This window comes from Aquarana catesbeiana, linkage group LG04 (assembly GCF_042186555.1).
Source record: "Aquarana catesbeiana isolate 2022-GZ linkage group LG04, ASM4218655v1, whole genome shotgun sequence".
Classification (NCBI taxonomy): Eukaryota; Metazoa; Chordata; class Amphibia; order Anura; family Ranidae; genus Aquarana; species Aquarana catesbeiana.
This window is the reverse complement of record NC_133327.1, coordinates 131,808,755-131,826,340: the sequence shown is the minus strand read 5'-3', so window position 1 is coordinate 131,826,340 and position 17,586 is coordinate 131,808,755. Positions and strand designations below refer to the sequence as shown.

The window sequence follows — 17,586 nt, the reverse complement described above, 5'->3', positions numbered from 1 at the left end:
TTGAATTTGCAGCAGTCAGGAGGTGAAAATTGTGTGTGATTGATGTAAAAAAAACTAAAACTATGTCCCTTTTTCATACACAGGAAGACCTCAGCCAGGAGGAGGCTGTGGAATGTGGCAGTCAGGAGGAGGCAGGGATTAGTGGCAGCCAGGAGGAGGCGGGGATTAGTGTCAGCCAGGAGGAGGCGGGGCTAAGTGGCAGCCAAGAGAAGCCTGGGACAAGTCACAGCCTGACTGAGTCTCAGGTTCCTCCCCTCCGCCTGCCATACAAAAGGGCCAGGAAGGCCACTCCCAGTCCTGTGCAGGATTCAGCATACAGGCTGATCCAGGAGGCTTCGGCGTCCCTCAGAGCCTTCCCCAGTCCTGAAGAGGCCTTTGCCTGCATGGCTGCCACCAAATTGCTGGGCATGCAGGAGGGCCAACGCAAGATCTCTGAGGACCTGATTTATAAAGTCCTTCGTAAGGGGGAGAGTGGGGAACTGACACACAAGACAGATGTCATTGAGATCGACGATCCTCCTCCTCCTCTTCCTCCTCCTGCTGCCACAACTCCACCACCACAGCCAAAGGCTGGAAGGAAGCGTGGAAGGAAGACCAAAGAGTGATGACCCTGGGTTCAGTCTGGTCTGACAGAAGATGCAGTCTCTCGTATGACCACAGCCTGGGGACACAGATGTCATCTGCTGCTTTCCGGATCTCTGGGACTTCTGGACCACACTGCCCTCCCTTAGATAAGGACTTCTCAGGCCACCAATTTTGCTTTTAAATAATTGATGTCTGCATTGGGGGTCCAAGGCTTCACCCACTTCTGCAGTTTCTCCAGCGTTGCCTCCCTCTTTGTTTATAGTTGTGACCCCTTAATAAAAATTTTTCGGTAAATTCTACTCTCCTGTGTGTGTTTTCATCCAAAAAGGACAGTTTGTTGGTGACGATTCAGGTACATTTCTAAAGTACAATGTGAAATTAACAAGGGACAACAACACCAAACAATCTCCTACAGATTAAATAGAACAACATATCAATGGTGTTGTGGGAACTTGTCACAAAAAACACACAAACATTTTCAGGAGTACAAATCAAAATCACCAAAAAAAAAAATTAAAAAAGAGAAACACAAAAAAAGAATCTACATTAAAGTAAAAAAAAAAAAAAAAAAAATATGTTGTCAGATGTGAGAAATCAAAATATATTGAGGGAATCCCGATAAATAGTAACGAAAGAAGTTTGTGAGAAGTGTGTGTGAATATGAGCAGCAAAACTACTTAATTCTTGTCACATTATAAAGAAGAAGAGAGTGCGCTGTATTAAACCATTTTGAACATTGCAGCGTGACGAAAGTGCTGTATCCATTGCGAACGCTAAGTTTACCAGAACGAGCTGTCCCCTGTCGGAATTTCTTCTGAGCATGCGTGGCACTTTGCAGAACAGGCCACACACGGTCGGAATTGACGCGATCGGATTTTGTTGTCGGAAAATTTTATCTCCTGCTGTCCAACTTTGTGTGTCGGAAAATCCGATGGAAAATGTCCGATGGCGCCCACACACGGTCGGAATTTCCGACAACACGCTCCGATCGGACATTGTCCATCGGAAAATCCGACCGTGTGTACGGGGCATTAATGTTTCTGGATTTTCTATATGCCACTTTAGGTTTGGTATTGACTGTGGTTCTGAGATGAGGGTCTTCCAACAGAATAGGCCAGTGTGAAGCCAGGATCTTCTCCATTTTCTTGTATTTGTCATGAAATTGCGTGATGAAGCGCGTAGGTTGTTTACCAGGCTGGGGCCTGGGGATAGACTACGGTAATGATGGAAGGCCGCGTCTATAAGTGGGGTGGGGTATCCTTTGTCTAGGAATTTTTTTGACAGAAGTTGTCCATGGGTGTTATAGTCTGAGTCTCTGGTACAATTCCTTCGAAGGCGGCAGAATTGGCTGCGGGGGATGTTGTTGACCCATCTCGGATGGTGGCAGCTATCATAGTGTATAAATGAATTACCAGCAGTAGGTTTGGTAAAGTTTCTTGCATATATAGTTTTGTTGTCATGGCAAAGCTCGAGGTCTAGAAAGGCCAAAGTGTCATGGTCAGCAACGTGAGTGAAGGATAGGCCCAAGCTGTTATGGTTGCAGTATTGTACAAAGGTCATGATGTCATCAAACGTGCCATCCCAGATGATCACTATATTGTCGATGTATCGACCATAATATATCATGTGGGCAGCGTGGGGATGGTCAGCTGCAAGGTAATATGTTCCCAATATCCCATGGTGAGATTGGCATAGCTGGGGGCAAAGTTAGCCCCCATGGCTGTTCCATTGATCTGGAGGTAGTGTGTGCCTTCTGATTCGAAGTAGTTGTGTTTGAGGCAAAAGGTTAAGGCCTCAAGAATGAAATTGGCTTGCCGGGGGTTGGTGAGGGGATCATTGGCCAGGAAGTGTTCAACAGCACGGACTCCCACATCGTGGGGGATGGAGGTGTATAATGATGAGACATCAAGAGAGAGCCACCAGAAGTTCTGTTCCCAAGTGTAAGGCTTCAGCATATCAAGTAGGTGGGGTCCATCACGTATGTAGGAGGGGAGGTTCTGTGCCAGAGGTTGAAGGAATTGGTCAATGTAGATGGAGAAGCCATTAGTGACGCTGTCCATAGCGGCTACTATTGGACGGCCAGGGGGATTGGTTAGATCTTTATGGATTTTGGGTAGATGGTAGAAGTAGGGGACTTTATAGAAATTTTTTGTGATAAAAGAGGCTTCGGATTTGGAATGATTTTTTCTGTCAGGGCTCGGTTGACCAGTGTTGCAACTTCAAGGGCGAACTGGGATGTGGGGTCACTGGAGAGGATGGAGTAAGTATTGGTGTCGGAGAGCAGTCTACGTAATTCACGGACATAATCATCCTTTTCTTGGATCACTATACTACCCCCTTTGTCCGCGGGTTTGATGACAATGGACTGGTTGAGAGTGAGCTGTTCTAGAGCCTGGCGTTCTAAAGGAGAGAGATTGGATTTGATGTAGATGTGTTCACGGCTGGTGTTACACATTTTGATGAAGTCCGAGTATACTACCTGGTAAAAGGTTTGTAGGTAAGGGCCTTTGTTGTTGGTGGGGTTAAAAATGGATTTGGGGCGTAGTGTGGTATGCCTGACTGGAGGAGAGGTGGGGCAGTGTTGGGTGAGCCATTCCAGGTCGGCGTTAAAGTTTTCGGCATATAGTTCCTCGAGTTGAGCAAGTGCAGGTTGATCAGTCTCATCAAGTATGTCATGGTCCGTTGGTTGAGGTGTCTGGTAAGTATTGTCAGACACCTGTTTGGAGGATTGGATGCTGAAATACCTCTGAACAGTCAGGTCTCTGATAAATTTGTTGAGATCCTTGAATAGCGTAAAGGTATTGGGTTGCATGGTGGGGGCAAAGGTGAGCCCCTTACCAAGGAGGGATATGTCATATGAGGTGAGTACAGTGTGTGACAGGTTGTAGATTTTTACAGTTTCCGCATTTTTCCTGACCTTCCTTCCTCGTCCCCCCCTTCGTCCTCTCTTTCGTGTTTTCTTTTGGTGAGGAACGGAGGGGGGGTACATACTAAAAAATCATTATCCAAGGTGGAGGCTAATGTATTACTAGTGGTTGCAGTCTTAGGGAATTTGGGCTTGTGCAACTGGGTAAGGGGTAGGTTATCCAACCAAGCTGGGGGTTGCTGCTCTTGGATGTGGTTAGGGAGATTACTAAGTGAATCATGATCGGAGCCCTGTTCTGGATTGGGCAACTGGGTGTACACAAGAACATCCGTGGAAACTACTCCTTGGGCGGGATAGGATGGTGATATAGAACTGTCATTGGGGCAAGGTGCTGTTGTCTGAGTGATGGGGGCTTTTTTTGTTCTGTTCCTGGACAGTTTCGGCTTGGGGGAAAAGAATTTGGGGATGGTAGGAGGCTGGGGAGTGTGCCATGACATTGACCAGGGTCTGGGTATGTTGTGGGGTGGGGGCCTGGGTTGGGGTTTCAAACTAGGTCCAGGGGTGTTCTCATGTAGGCGGATGGACATGAGTGGGCGGGGCCCAGGAAGTATGCCCTGATTGGGGTTTTTTGTGTGTTTTCAGCTGAATACTTGATTAGTGTTGTAATCAAACAGGTCCCTTCTAAATTTGCCAAGTTTGCTGGCAATGGTGTTATCTTCATTTCTAATTGTGTTTCTCTTAAGCATGCTGAACCATGTGAATGGTAAATGGGGAATGGTATCACAAATGGTTTTACAAAGTGTGATGATTTTATCTTTGAGAATCATATATTTCCTGTCTCTCTGTTGGATGATGATGCCCATCCATTTTGCTCTACAAAATTCGGATACATGAGCCCATTCGGTGTGGAGGTCTGGGTCGAGGAAGGCACATTGATAATGGAGAAGATCCTGGCTTCACACTGGCCTATTCTGTCTGAAGACCCTCATCTCAGAACCACAGTCGATACCAAACCTAAAGTGGCATATAGAAAATCCAGAAACATTAAGAGTAAAATTGCACCCAGTAGAATTAAGCCTACCCAACCCACCTCATCACCACTCACCCTGATACCCCTCAGAGGGATGTATCAATGCAAAAAACCCCTCTGCTTAACCTGCCAGTTCATACAACACGGTCAGAAAACCTTCACTGTCAAAGGAAAAAACTATACCCTAAAAGAATTCTACAACTGTTCTACTGACTTTGTTATATACTGCCTCACCTGCCCCTGTGGCCTAATATATGTCGGCAGAACCATCAGAGCCCTAAGGGCCCGCTTTGGGGAGCACCGGCGCTTTATCGAAAAAGGCCGTGACCACCACAGCGTCCCTAAACACTTCCTGACTCACCACGGCCGATCTACAGCTGGCCTCAGTGTGTGTCATTGAAATCTATCCCGGCCAAATACCCTGCCGCTGAGTGGTATAAACGTCTTTGCCAGCAAGAAACTTACTGGATCTACTCTTTGGGCACTTTAGCACCTGGGGGGTTGAACGAGGATATTGAGGTGCACACACTACTTTAAGCCACCCCGTTTCCTCATGAGACCACCCCTACAGATGTAGCCTTGCTACTATATATATCTTTAAGAACCCTGCACAGATACGTGCTTCCCTGTTTCTTGTGTTTTTCCAATACGCATGCTTTTTTATTTTTTTTTATTTTTATACTTATACTTTTATACTTTTAGCCCGGGTTCACACCTATGCGAATTAGATGTGACTTACACCGCATCTGATTCGCAGGACATTTTAAAATACATTCATATTAATGCATCTGGTTCACATACGTGCGTTGCATTCGCACTGCGCATTGCACAAAAAACGTGTGCGTTTTTTGGGCATTGCGGTGCGAACTACAAGCCTATTATCTCCTATGGGAACGCATCTGATTCGCAGATGCATTGCGTTCTGAACAAGGATTTTCTACTTCTCCTCACTACACCTCCCCCTTTCCCCCCCCCCCTCCCCCTCTCCCTGCTCACTGATCCTGAGCTAAAACGCAATGATTCCTTTGAACAGGAGATTTTTATCTCCCCAGTGAAACCTGAGCTCAATTCGCACCACACATGTGTGAAACCGGGCTTATACTTACCTCCATCTTTTGCCCCCATTTACTCCCATTTTTACTATTGTTAATGTTATTGTCTCCATGTTTACTACCATGCACTTCTTCATATATATGTTTCCATGACACTGACTATTATATAACCTCCTGTTTTTTTTTTTTTTTCTCTGTGTATATTCTTACCTTGTAGTTCCCCTCCCGCCCACAGGTGGCACTGTGCTTTCTTGTGATAGACGCTGGGACCTGTTATCCCACAGCACTGCCATATAAAAGCACATTGCAGACACCTCCCTATTAGGCCTATTGAAGGAGCAGTGGCTCCGAGCGCGTAGCCTTCTCTCAACCTCTCTGCTAGCCCTCGTCCCTGGACGATCCCTCCCCTGGATACCGAACCCAGAAGCAGACGGACGACCTGTGATGTCATGCACGCTTCACGTGCGCTCCACGCCGGCCCCTAGTCTCTTCCTGATGGCCACAGAAGGAGCTCCCGGCTGGTAATCCACCTTCTGCAGCCCAGCATCCCTGCAGCGTCACCACCACAGGATCAGAGGGAAAACCGAGGACCACATACCTATACAGATGAGCCTTTTATATGTTTTTATCCTGTAAGTGTGTTTTTACCTGGTGTCATTAAACATCATTTGTTAATACTACACTCAGGTGGCACTTCCTTCTCTACCCCTCTCTTTGCAGACGACATCTTAATCTTTATGTCCACGTATTTCCGCTCCTAATCTTCTCCGAAAACTTGATCAATTTGCTCATATTTCTGGTCTAGTCATTAATCCTCAAAAATCTATGGCACTAAACATCTCCCTATCCCCCTCAGATGTACAACAGGCACAAACATCTCTCCCTTTCACATGGTCTACTACCAGTCTTCCATATTTACGAATTAATCTTACGCCTCATCTCTCTGAACTATTTAGGATGAATTTTCCACCTATCTTACGACTGATTACCAACTTATTAACTCAGTGGTCTTCTCTCCCTATATCTTGGATTGGTAAAATCAATGTTATTAAGATGGCTATATTACCTAAATTTCTTTATCTTTTCAGGGTTTTACCTATTTCGGTCCCAACATATTTTTTAAGAATAATGCAGCGTAAAATAACAACCTTTGTTTGGGGCTCTTCAAAACCCCACTTACCTAAACATACTTTATATCTTCCAAAACTTAAAGGTGGTCTCGGATTTCCTAATTTATCTACCTATTACCATGCGGCTCATTTGGCACAAATACCTAAATACCATGCGACAACTGAAATACCACTTTGGGTAGCTCTGGAGTCTATAGATTGTGACCCATTATCAATATCCAATCTCCTGTGGATACAGCCTTCTTGCCAGAAAAAACTTACAAATCCGATAACTAAACAATCCCTTGCAATATGGGACAGATTTAAATTGTTATGTGGTTTACAATCTCCTCATAATCCACTCTTATCGTTCCTTAAAAATCCTCTTTTTTATCCTGCCTGGAAATTTACTAAAAGCTTTAAAACATGGACCACCTTTAAATTGACCCAATTACATGATCTTACTTCCTCTAATTCCTTTAAAACATTCACAGACTTAAGTAATAGTCACGAACTTCCAAACTCCGAAATTTTCCGATATCTTCAGATTAAAAATTTTTATATGCCTAATATCCAAGGAAGACTTGCACTCGATAAATTATCATACTTTGAAAACATATGTAAACATGACCCCCATACAAAAGGACTTATTTCGAACATTTATGCCCAACTCATTTCTAAATCGGATTCTAGTCTGCCCACATATGTAGCTAAGTGGGAATCTGATCTTGGATTCTCATTGGAAACAACAAAATGGGATAAGATTTGGACTACTACAAAATCCTCCTCTCAAAATATAGCTGCTTTCGAAACCAACTACAAAGTACTTAAAGTAAGAGACAACTTTATCTTTTGGCATATTATAATGTTATACTGTACCTTACTATTGTATATTCCTGTATTGCTTTTGAACCTGTTCCCTGACTTATAAAACTTCAATAAACAAATTTGACAAGTAAAAAAAAAAAAAAAAAAGAAAAAAGCTGAATGTTTAGCTGAACTGCCTAGAAAGAAAGCAGGAATCTCTCCTCCAGGGAAGAATCCTGCTCTCTGAGGCTCCAAACGTTTTATGCACTCCCCCTGGCAACCTTCTGGGCACACTCCCAAGGCATTGGCTGATGCCACATAAATATTCAGGCTGCTCATTTGACTCAAGTAGCAAAGTGTAGCGCTAAAAATTAACGTGCCCTAGTACAATCTAAGCGAAGATCAAAAATAAAACACTGTAATGACAACATATATATAATAAAAATAATAATGTGCACAGTCATGTAAACAATGATAATATATACAATCAATAAATTGAGTCCATAAGTAAGGGTAGATGTGAATCTGTCCACAATCCGGTGCAACGAAGTCTTGTAAATAGTGAATATATGCACTCGTGAAAAAAGAGACCACCACCTGATAAAGGGAAGGCTTACCAGATTGTTTGAACAGCATACGCTCTGTGTGTCAAACAGGCTTGTTATATGATGATGAATGGACCATATGTAGAAGCCGTCAGGCAGGTGTATGCGGGTCGCAGCCAGGTGTCATCATGAGGGGAATGGTACCACAGGCGAATCAAAAGCTCAAAAGTCAATAGACATGTGGAGAGTATCGGAAAGGAAATGAAAAAGGACCATAGCGTAATTCCATAAAACAATGGTATATTTATTAAAATGAAAAACCACTCACATGAGTACAGGTAAAAACAGCGCTGTAAAGTAATGTAGGCAGCAGTGGGGACCGTCCCGAAGCGTTTTGTCTCCAAAGAACATCATCTGGGGTGTCCATCCACTGCTGCTGATCCCATATTTATATAAAAAGTGACCCCCACCATGAGAGCCAAAACCACAAGCCATTGCGGTGCATGTGGAATATATTTCCAATTTTGACAAAAATGGCGATCCCGCCTCCGTTCCAATGCTACGCTGGGCGATGAGGAGATGCGTTCCACAGTGTGTGTCCACCCTGTAGGCGGAGCGGTATGACCTAGGCGGGTGTGACCCATCCCCACCAATGGGCAGAAGTGACGTCAAGTCGTCCGTCCAGGGCATGCGCACCACCGACGTGTGAGGTCACGTCCAATGGGAGGAGAGACCCATGTGTCATGTTGACACTTTACATGCGTCCTACGTCACCGCCAACGCGCAACTGCACATAACCAGATTGGTATAACAGGGGAAAGAAAAACAAAAACAAATGTCGCTCTACACTGAGCGTAATGAGATCACATATGTGGGCGTGTGACAAACCACATATGTGACTACACAGGTGAAATTCCTGTGAAGCGAAAGGGGGAAAAAATATTCGACCTCCGCTTCCTTAGGGAAACATCCCAGTGAGACAAATAAAAATAAAAAAATGAAAAATGTAAATAGCGATGGCATCTATTTAAAGTTAAAATTATTATATAAAGGATATGTGTATGCAACAAAAAAAGGGGTATAATAATCAAATCCATTACTAAACATGGAAACAGTGCAGGTAAATATGTAAACCACTTATAGAATGGACTCTCATGTGGGGCCACCTGGACACAGATAATCACACAATAATAATCATATAAAGCACAAGTAAAGAGAGAGATTTAGCTGATAAATAAAATGTCAGAATGTAAAATATACGTAAATCAAATCAGGCTTGACTAATAAAGGCATTAATGTCCCACTCTATGTTCATGCCGAAGGGCGAGAAGGAGCGTAATTCATAAATCCAGAAGGTCTCAAGTTGTGAGACCCCTCTGGTTTTGGCCCTTCCTCTCCATGGGGCTATATATCTATCAATAATTAGGAATGAGGTGCCTTTTAAGCTGCGATCATGGTGTAGCCTGTAATGTCTAGGCACAGGGTGTTTTATATCCCCACTCTTAATTAGAGAAATGTGTTCCTCTACTGTGATGGAAAATGTGCGGATGGTGCGACCCACATATTGCTCCGCGGGGGCAGGTAATAAGATAAACAATATAGTGGGTCGCACACGTACAAAAATGTTTGATAGAGTACTGTTTGTTCGTAACAGAAGACCTGAAACTGACCACCTTCCGGCCTACCCCTGTATTATGCTGACACACTGTGCATTTCCTGCATGGGAAAAAACAATTAACCCCTGTAAGAATGTCATACGTATGGGAGGATTAATAATATTGGGGGCTATTCTACTTTGAAGTGTAGGTGCCCCCCTAAAAATCATCTTGGCCTGTTCAGGCAAAGAAGGTCCAAGGATATGTCCCAAAATAAGCTCCCTAGGAGCTTATGTTGGGACATACAACCTCAACAAGGGGAGCTGGACATTGACTCCTGGTTTAAATATTTCAATGAAGCTGGCATCACTTTTTTAAGGGTACTTATCACCAAGAAAACCAACAGGCTCACGTCTCTAGACAGGGAGATTAAAGAGCTTAGAGATAAACTTGTGACTTTTAAATCCTCCCTGGAATATAATTTGCTCTCCTCCAATCTTCAGAGTTTTTTGGAGAAAGAGGAAAGAGATCAAAAACTTAAGAAGCAAAAGAAATATTCTAGGGATGTGGGTGACTATAAAAATGGAACAGTATTTGGCTGGCAAAAGTTATTTACCTCCGATCCAAATGCGACTGCCAGTCTGAGTGTCCCTCCAACCCCCCAAACTTTGGTGCCACATACATCTGGCACTGTGGATGATAGGGCTTTATCTTCCAGCCATGCAAATGGCAGGGAATCATGGGGTGATATAAATAAAATCAATTGTGCTCGCGCTAAAAATGTGAATTGAAAAAAATATGAATATATATAAACTGAGTATAAAATATAAACTAATTATGCAGAAATATTAAACCATAATTAGTATGCTAATAAAAACATACATGTAAAAATATATATATATAATGTGCAATCCTTATATATAAAATTCACAAAGTGCATCCACATAAAAGTGCAATCCTTATATAAAATGCTGAAAGTGCATCATGCATGAATATAGACCTAATTAATAAGTGCAAATCCTGTGACAATCAAGTGTCCAAACAAAATACGATCAGCAGATTCAAACTGAAACAAAGAAGTGCAAGAAAACAGTGTCCATGAATTAAGTGTTCATCATGCTTCTCCTGAAAAGTGTCCAAATCACAACAAGCTGGATGTGCTCTCCCGTGATCCCCCACTTGTGCTTGCGCTCACCTCTATTCGTGTGACACGGTAGTTAAACAGTGTCAAAACACGCATTGGGGCCACTCCTGGGCTCACTCAGGATGCAATGATGTATGTCCAATCCTCACAGGTAAAACATCATTCATAAAAGAGAAAAAGAAAGCTCCATGGTGTAATATAGTAAGGGATTTATTTAAAGTAAAAGAAGTTCCTCCAGGAGGGTACTCACAGTATGCAGGTGCTACAGTGCACCAAACTATACAGGTGTATTTCGTTTAGCAGCGGCTCGTATGGCGTGCGATGTGGTGTATATTCCTCTCCTTCCCTGCTGACAGCTCCGTCCTACCCCTCCCCGACGCGTATTCGGCACAGGGATCACGTGCCTTCCTCTGGGGGATAATCGTTATGATTCCTATTATCATAACCCTGACTACCCCGTGACCATCATAGTTATTACAGAGAGATCCCCCCCCCACCTACCACAGAGAGTACCCCAATGCTTATTATTCAAATTCATGCCAATATGGAGAACTCCTGTGACCACCTATAATAGGTTTTCTCCACATATGAATGGGTGTGACAGCTCGTTGGACCGGAGAGATTTTCACGAGCAGTTGTCCTATGGATATAATCAAAATAATTCCATTACACAGGATAAGGATTTTCGCGTGGATTCGTCCATGCGCAGAAACGGTCCAAACCTAAGAGAGGTACAAGAGGGGGGAGGAGAGTACAGAACAGGAAAAGAAAACGAAACGAATGGGACAAGGTGGTTTTAATTTGAGTTCGAAAACTTTTACTAAAGAGGAATTGTCTGTTTTGGACAAGGGCCTCAAGTTTGCCCCACCTAAACAATTGGACAAATTTGGTACTTTCATAGATGTACATAAGTACATCCGCAAATTGAATGTGCAGCGTTATCTTATCTCCAATCCCTGTAGGAGTATAGATATCGCTGCAACTTCAGGCATGGTGCATTCAGGATTAGCTAACCCTTCCGTGTTCAATCCACCAGTCCCTGTAGCCCCGGCCATTCACATCTTTAAGGACCTTGTACTGAAGGACCTAGCAAATTTACCAGTCAGACAGACTCGCCACCAACCATTGTCTGGTATCGGCTTAAAATCATTACGTCAACACAAAGACTTGGTGATACGCCCGGCCGACAAGGGTGGTGGTATTGTTATCCTAGACAAATCGGATTACGAATTAGAGATGTATAGGATCCTCAACGAACCGAATACATACAAAGCACTTTCCAACAATCCCACATATGGATATAAAAAGGATTTACTGAAAAGTGTAACTAGAGGTTTTGATGATGGTATTTTGAACAAGAAAGAGAGAGATTTTTTAGTTCCATTAGCTCTGAGAATACCAACAATTTATTATTTACCTAAAATCCATAAGGATTCTTCCCATCCTCCTGGGAGACCTATTGTAAGCGGCATCAACTCAGTTACCTCTCGCATAGGTCGCTACATTTATCATTTTTTACAGCCGTTAGTTAGACAGACGCCGTCATATTTAAAAGACACCGGATCTACAATTCGACTTCTGGAGGGCCTTGAGGAACAGGGGGGTTACATCATGGCCACAGCGGATGTGGCCTCCCTTCACACCTTGATACCCCATGATAGGGGTTTTGAAGCAGTCAGACACTTCCTTGATAAAGATCCATCCTTGGCCTCCTTCCAATGTGAGTTTATTATGGAATTACTACAATTTGCAACTACACACAGTTATTTTTGGTTTAACCAACAATTCTATCTTCAACTTTGAGGAGTGACTATGGGGGGCAAATTCGCCCCAAGCCTTGCTAATTTATTCATGGCCAAGTGGGAGGAGGATGTCGTCTGTGCCCTTGAGAACCCTTCCTTGGTCTTATGGGCGTGTTATATAGACGACATCCTCCTCCTTTGGAATGGCTCTGCAGACTCCTTACAGGCTTTTTTTGATCTTCTCAATGAGAATGACAGGGGCATTTCTTTGACCTATACTTCCAGTATGGATAAAATTACTTTTTTAAGATCTGAGATCCTGGTAGTGACTCGGTTGAATTGATGATAGGCAACTCCTATCCTCATATTGATTAGTGGTTCCAAATTAATAATAACTACTGCAGTAGGGAACAGACACAAAAGATACGCTTAGCTCATTACTGTTCTGCTTTATTATGACGCAATTGAAGGTTTTTATGCACATGATTACGTAGGTATCACATTAATATTACAATTGTAGGTTTATCGTAACAAGGGGCGTTACATAGGCAGGCTTATTCTAATCAGGACTCAAAAGAATGTAAACATTTACTGAAAACATTATTAGTGCCGTGTGCACAGTGAGGGCCGTGTGTAATACATACAAAATACAATACAATTATATACAGAACTTACAAATTTCCATTACAGTCTCCCCTCTTTTGATCAATATTTTGATCACTAACCATACCTGCTATCACCTTTAACCTGGAACCTCCACACGCTTAGGTGGAGGTAGTCCTGGCCAAAGAGGCAAAAAAAACTCCATTGTGGAGAAAATAATAGCTGAGCAACTTTTTCATTACCAAATGACTTTTCATTGTGAAAAACAAATGATTGATAAGACATATTTACAGAGTACTGGCTGTACACTCCTGTGGCCAGAATGGCCTTCTAGCTTAATTGTTGGCATGCTGACTTATCAGCATATGTAAACACAGACAATTCTACATAAAATGGAAAACGTACAAAAGACAAGATATGACTTCAACATGGCTAAACTACTTTTCAAATATATATATATCCCTTACAATTAAAGTAATTTAATCAAAAAGTACCCTAGACTGTGATCACAAGAGGGAAACAAATCAAACACAGAGATTTCTTTAATTTAGTCATTTTTGCAGTGTCTGGTGTGGATCCAGGTGACTTTTCCTTCAAGTTTTGCAAAAACTGTACATGAAATAGATGCTGTATTGAATCTCCAAACATTTCCTTATATATAAATGTCTCTTAACAATCCACAAGTCACCTGGCTTTAGTTTTAGATCCTTCCAAACTTTTAGGATCTGGAATTGGGGAGAAAACACATAAATGAGTTTGTCAAAAAACCTTAAAAGATCAGCAACATTCTCTGTGAGATCCGAATGAAGGACTTCAGCTGCTGAGACAAAATATAAGCAAGTGAGTAACACACTCCCAAACCAAATCCCATAGGGAGAGAGTCCAATATCCCCCTTAGGGGCTTCATAAAATATAAGAAAACATTCAGGCAAAAGTTTTCTAGTTTCTTACTCTACTTTGTCCGCTACATTGTAGACAGTAAGGGGTGTAAAAATAAAACCTCAAAACTTCTATTAAGGACTCTCCTATAAAAAATGATTTCCTCTGTTACTCTCTGTACTTTCTGGCACTCTGTACTTACAAACTACTTCTGATAACGCTTTTTACTGTGGCCTTTGCAGTAGCATTTGCCACTGGACATCCAAAAAACATGTCCATACAGACAAAATGCATACTCGTAAGATCCTAACTTGGGCATCTGGATATATCTTTTATGTAATCTCTGGGAGGGATGTTCAGCTTTTGGTAACACCTTTGGTAACAGGTAAAACAAGAAGTGGTGTGTTATAAAAACAACTGTGGTGAACCCTGGCTCTATCCCACGCTCATTTACTAAGGCAGCCATAACTGCTTGTGACTCATGACACGGTCCATGTGTCAAGCTGAAGGGAAAAGAGTGGCTGGCAGACATAAATGATCACCTTTTCCAAAGTCCTGTTTCATAAGAAGTTGCCCCCTGTGGACCACTTGTTCTTCTCGTTCTGGGGTCCTCTAGGAGAGTCCTTAAAGTTGAATTATTAATCCCAGCTATACTGGGCCAGAACTAGGGTGGAATCTGTGAGTTGCACAGACCCATCAAGTGTCCGGGGCTGTAAATGCAGCATCCTTAGTCACCTGGTCTGCTTCCATGTGTGAAAGTTAATATGGCTACCTCAGCAAGAACCTGGAAGGCTGAAAACAGCCGATCAAATTAACTTGGCATGCTTGGTTGGTTTACCTGCCGAAGTAAAAACAAACTTCTGGCCCTTTAAATGGAACCAAAAGCTGTCTATATCTCGACTATCTATATAAATATACACTCTTTTTATAGCTCACAGGCTTTGCTAAAACATGGAGCTCTGCTTCTTGAGCTGGGGAAAAAGGATCCAATGACTTTGAATACAGAGTATCCTTCTGGGTGATAAACTGCATACTCAAATCTACAAAAAATGTAATATCTGGGTCTTCAGGGAGTGTGTCCTGCACTGGGCTCACAGCAGCTGATTCCCACATCAATTTAACACACGTGTCTTCCTTTCTCTTGAATAAATGTACGCATTTTTCATTGTTAGATTTGTACATAAACAAACTCATATTTTAAACCTTTCATTAGACAAACATTTAGTTATCTGTATATTTGCTGCACAGAATGTCGGACCATTAAAAATTAAATGTTTGACCAAAACAATATCTAACTTTGTCTAATAGCACCTTTGCATAAAAACTGCAGCTCTGATATATCGGGGTGAACCCTTCATTACTGGGTCCAGCTTGCATAAATATATTACAATGGCTTGTGTTCTATCACACTGTTTGTGTAAGAACTCCAGTTTCATGTTTCAAAAGACAACTTCTTCCTGGCAATATTATAATAAATGATAACAATACCCTGCGGTCATGGAGAGATGCCCATAAATCCAAACTATTCTTCTGCTTATACCACTGCACTTACAAGAAAAATGGGCACATCATTTCACAATCCACACATTCTGCTTTGGATTTCAAAAATAAAAATAAATAAAAACAAAAGGACCAAGAATCTGTATGATGGACCAGAAAGCATCAAAAACTATAAAACAACTGGCTGCAGGCGGCATCTATCCTAACAGGGTGTGTGGACTTGATGTGATGGGTCTGTTATATTTAAATTTTATTTAATATTACTCTTACATCATGGACCGTACATCAAGTTATTATCAAAAACCTTAAAATTTCATTTTTATAGAAGAACTTCTTATGTATCCCATCCATCTTGGCTTTGTTAAATATTATGGCAGCTTTATTCAAAATAACAACCTCATCTTAATCTTTTTTTTCTCTCAATAAGGGCTTATTGTATAAATGTAAAATTACAAAATTGTTATCTTAATCTAAACTAATCTCATTCATTACAAATTTACCCATTAACCTGGACTTCATTTCCAACCAAAGGTTGTCTAAACCAGTTTCAATATATCTATATTATTAATAAAATTGTTAAACTCATATTAGAAATTAATACTCATTACTACTTAATTTTACTTAATTTCCCTTTTTTTAAATGCACTGTTTCCACTATCAAAGGATATTCAATTTGTGTAATACACGGTTAAATGTAACCTTCATTTTACCATGTTTGGAAAACAGATTCAAAATAATTGTGATCACATTGTTTACCATTAGATTCGTTAACCCGGCACATTTTGTTATAAATGTTTTGTCTAAAAAAACTGGAATTGGCATGATGTCCTTCCAGCTTATCACTAACCTCTCAGGGACATTCTTTCAGGAGAGCGCAAAGGAGGGGGTCACATCTGCGTACATGACACACACAAGCAATAGAACTAAAGGTCCCAGCATTCGCACACACATACACCAATATCTCTCTAAAATCGCTTACATTTTTCCCATTTGTGCACAACACATGCATATCATTCTCTCACTTTCTTTTAACTCTCATTAATATTTCCCTGTCTAAATTCTACTTTCTTTATTTTTGTTCAGATATCTTTTATATCTAGCTTCTATGATCAGATGGGCAGCCAGAGTACTCATCCCATCTTCTCTCTCTGACAACATATAAAGTATTCTGTTTTAATTCTCATTTCTCTGTTTCTGACTCTAATAGTTATAGTGCCTGACTCCAAATTCATCCCACAACTTAACATGAAAATGTCCCTTTCTGTCTAGTGTTAATGTCACCCTTGATCCATCCTGCTCACATAGATAACTGTTTCTTTAGCTATTTACTCTGCACGATTCTTAGTCCCTGTGGACCTTGGTAACCCAGTTACCCAATGTGGATCCCTGTCCACTCTAACCATTAATCTAGGGGCTCAGTATAGGCGGAACCGCACCTTTGGTTCATATGTAGCGCTCCTCTTGCGCTGGGCATTTTTGAGGGTCTCTTACCCTTCATTCCCTTACTTAATTCAATGCCCATAATGACTGGCCAGTCTTCTCTCTTCTCTACGTGTGCCTATAACCTCTTGCCTCTAAACTACTTTATCTAGCATATGTACTACATATACTTGTGAACAGCACTATTCTTCCCTTTCTTATCTATAACACTCCGATGGACAATAGACAGGGACAACTTAACATATAACCACCAATCAATACAGTTCGATTAAGGGGAGTAAAATAGGTACCCTTTGTCCCGAAAATGCCTTACCGATCAAGGAAGTCTGATAACTCAAATGTAAGCAAAAGGCTTACCTCAGCCGGCTGATTATCAGAAATTCACGGATAGTCTCAAGCTCCTCGTTTCGGATACTCAGGGTCACCTGGAATCCCCTCCTAAGGCAAAGCTCGCCATGCTGACTCGGTTGAATTGATGATAGGCAACTCCTATCCTCATATTGATTAGTGGTTCCAAATTAATAATAACTACTGCAGTAGGGAACAGACACAAAAGATACGCTCAGCATCTTTCCAAATTACTGTTCTGCTTTATTATGACGCAATTGAAGGTTTTTATGCACATGATTACGTAGGTATCACATTAATATTACAATTGTAGGTTTATCGTAACAAGGGGCGTTACATAG

General features: G+C 41.7%; 1 protein-coding gene across 2 annotated transcripts in view; it reads left to right on the top strand.

Annotated features, from left to right (window-relative positions):
- Positions 1-17,586, top strand: part of LOC141139490 (uncharacterized) — a 143,935-nt gene that overhangs the window by 19,516 nt on the left and 106,833 nt on the right. Inside the window, exon 2 of one of the 2 annotated variants that reach the window (XM_073625652.1) lies at positions 84-879. The exons of the other annotated variant lie outside the window; for it this stretch is intronic. Within the exon in view, the coding sequence (XP_073481753.1) occupies positions 84-605 (522 nt within the window). The 3' untranslated portion in view covers positions 606-879. Of the gene's footprint in view, positions 1-83; positions 880-17,586 lie in introns of those variants that run through there. 2 annotated transcript variants of the gene reach the window in all.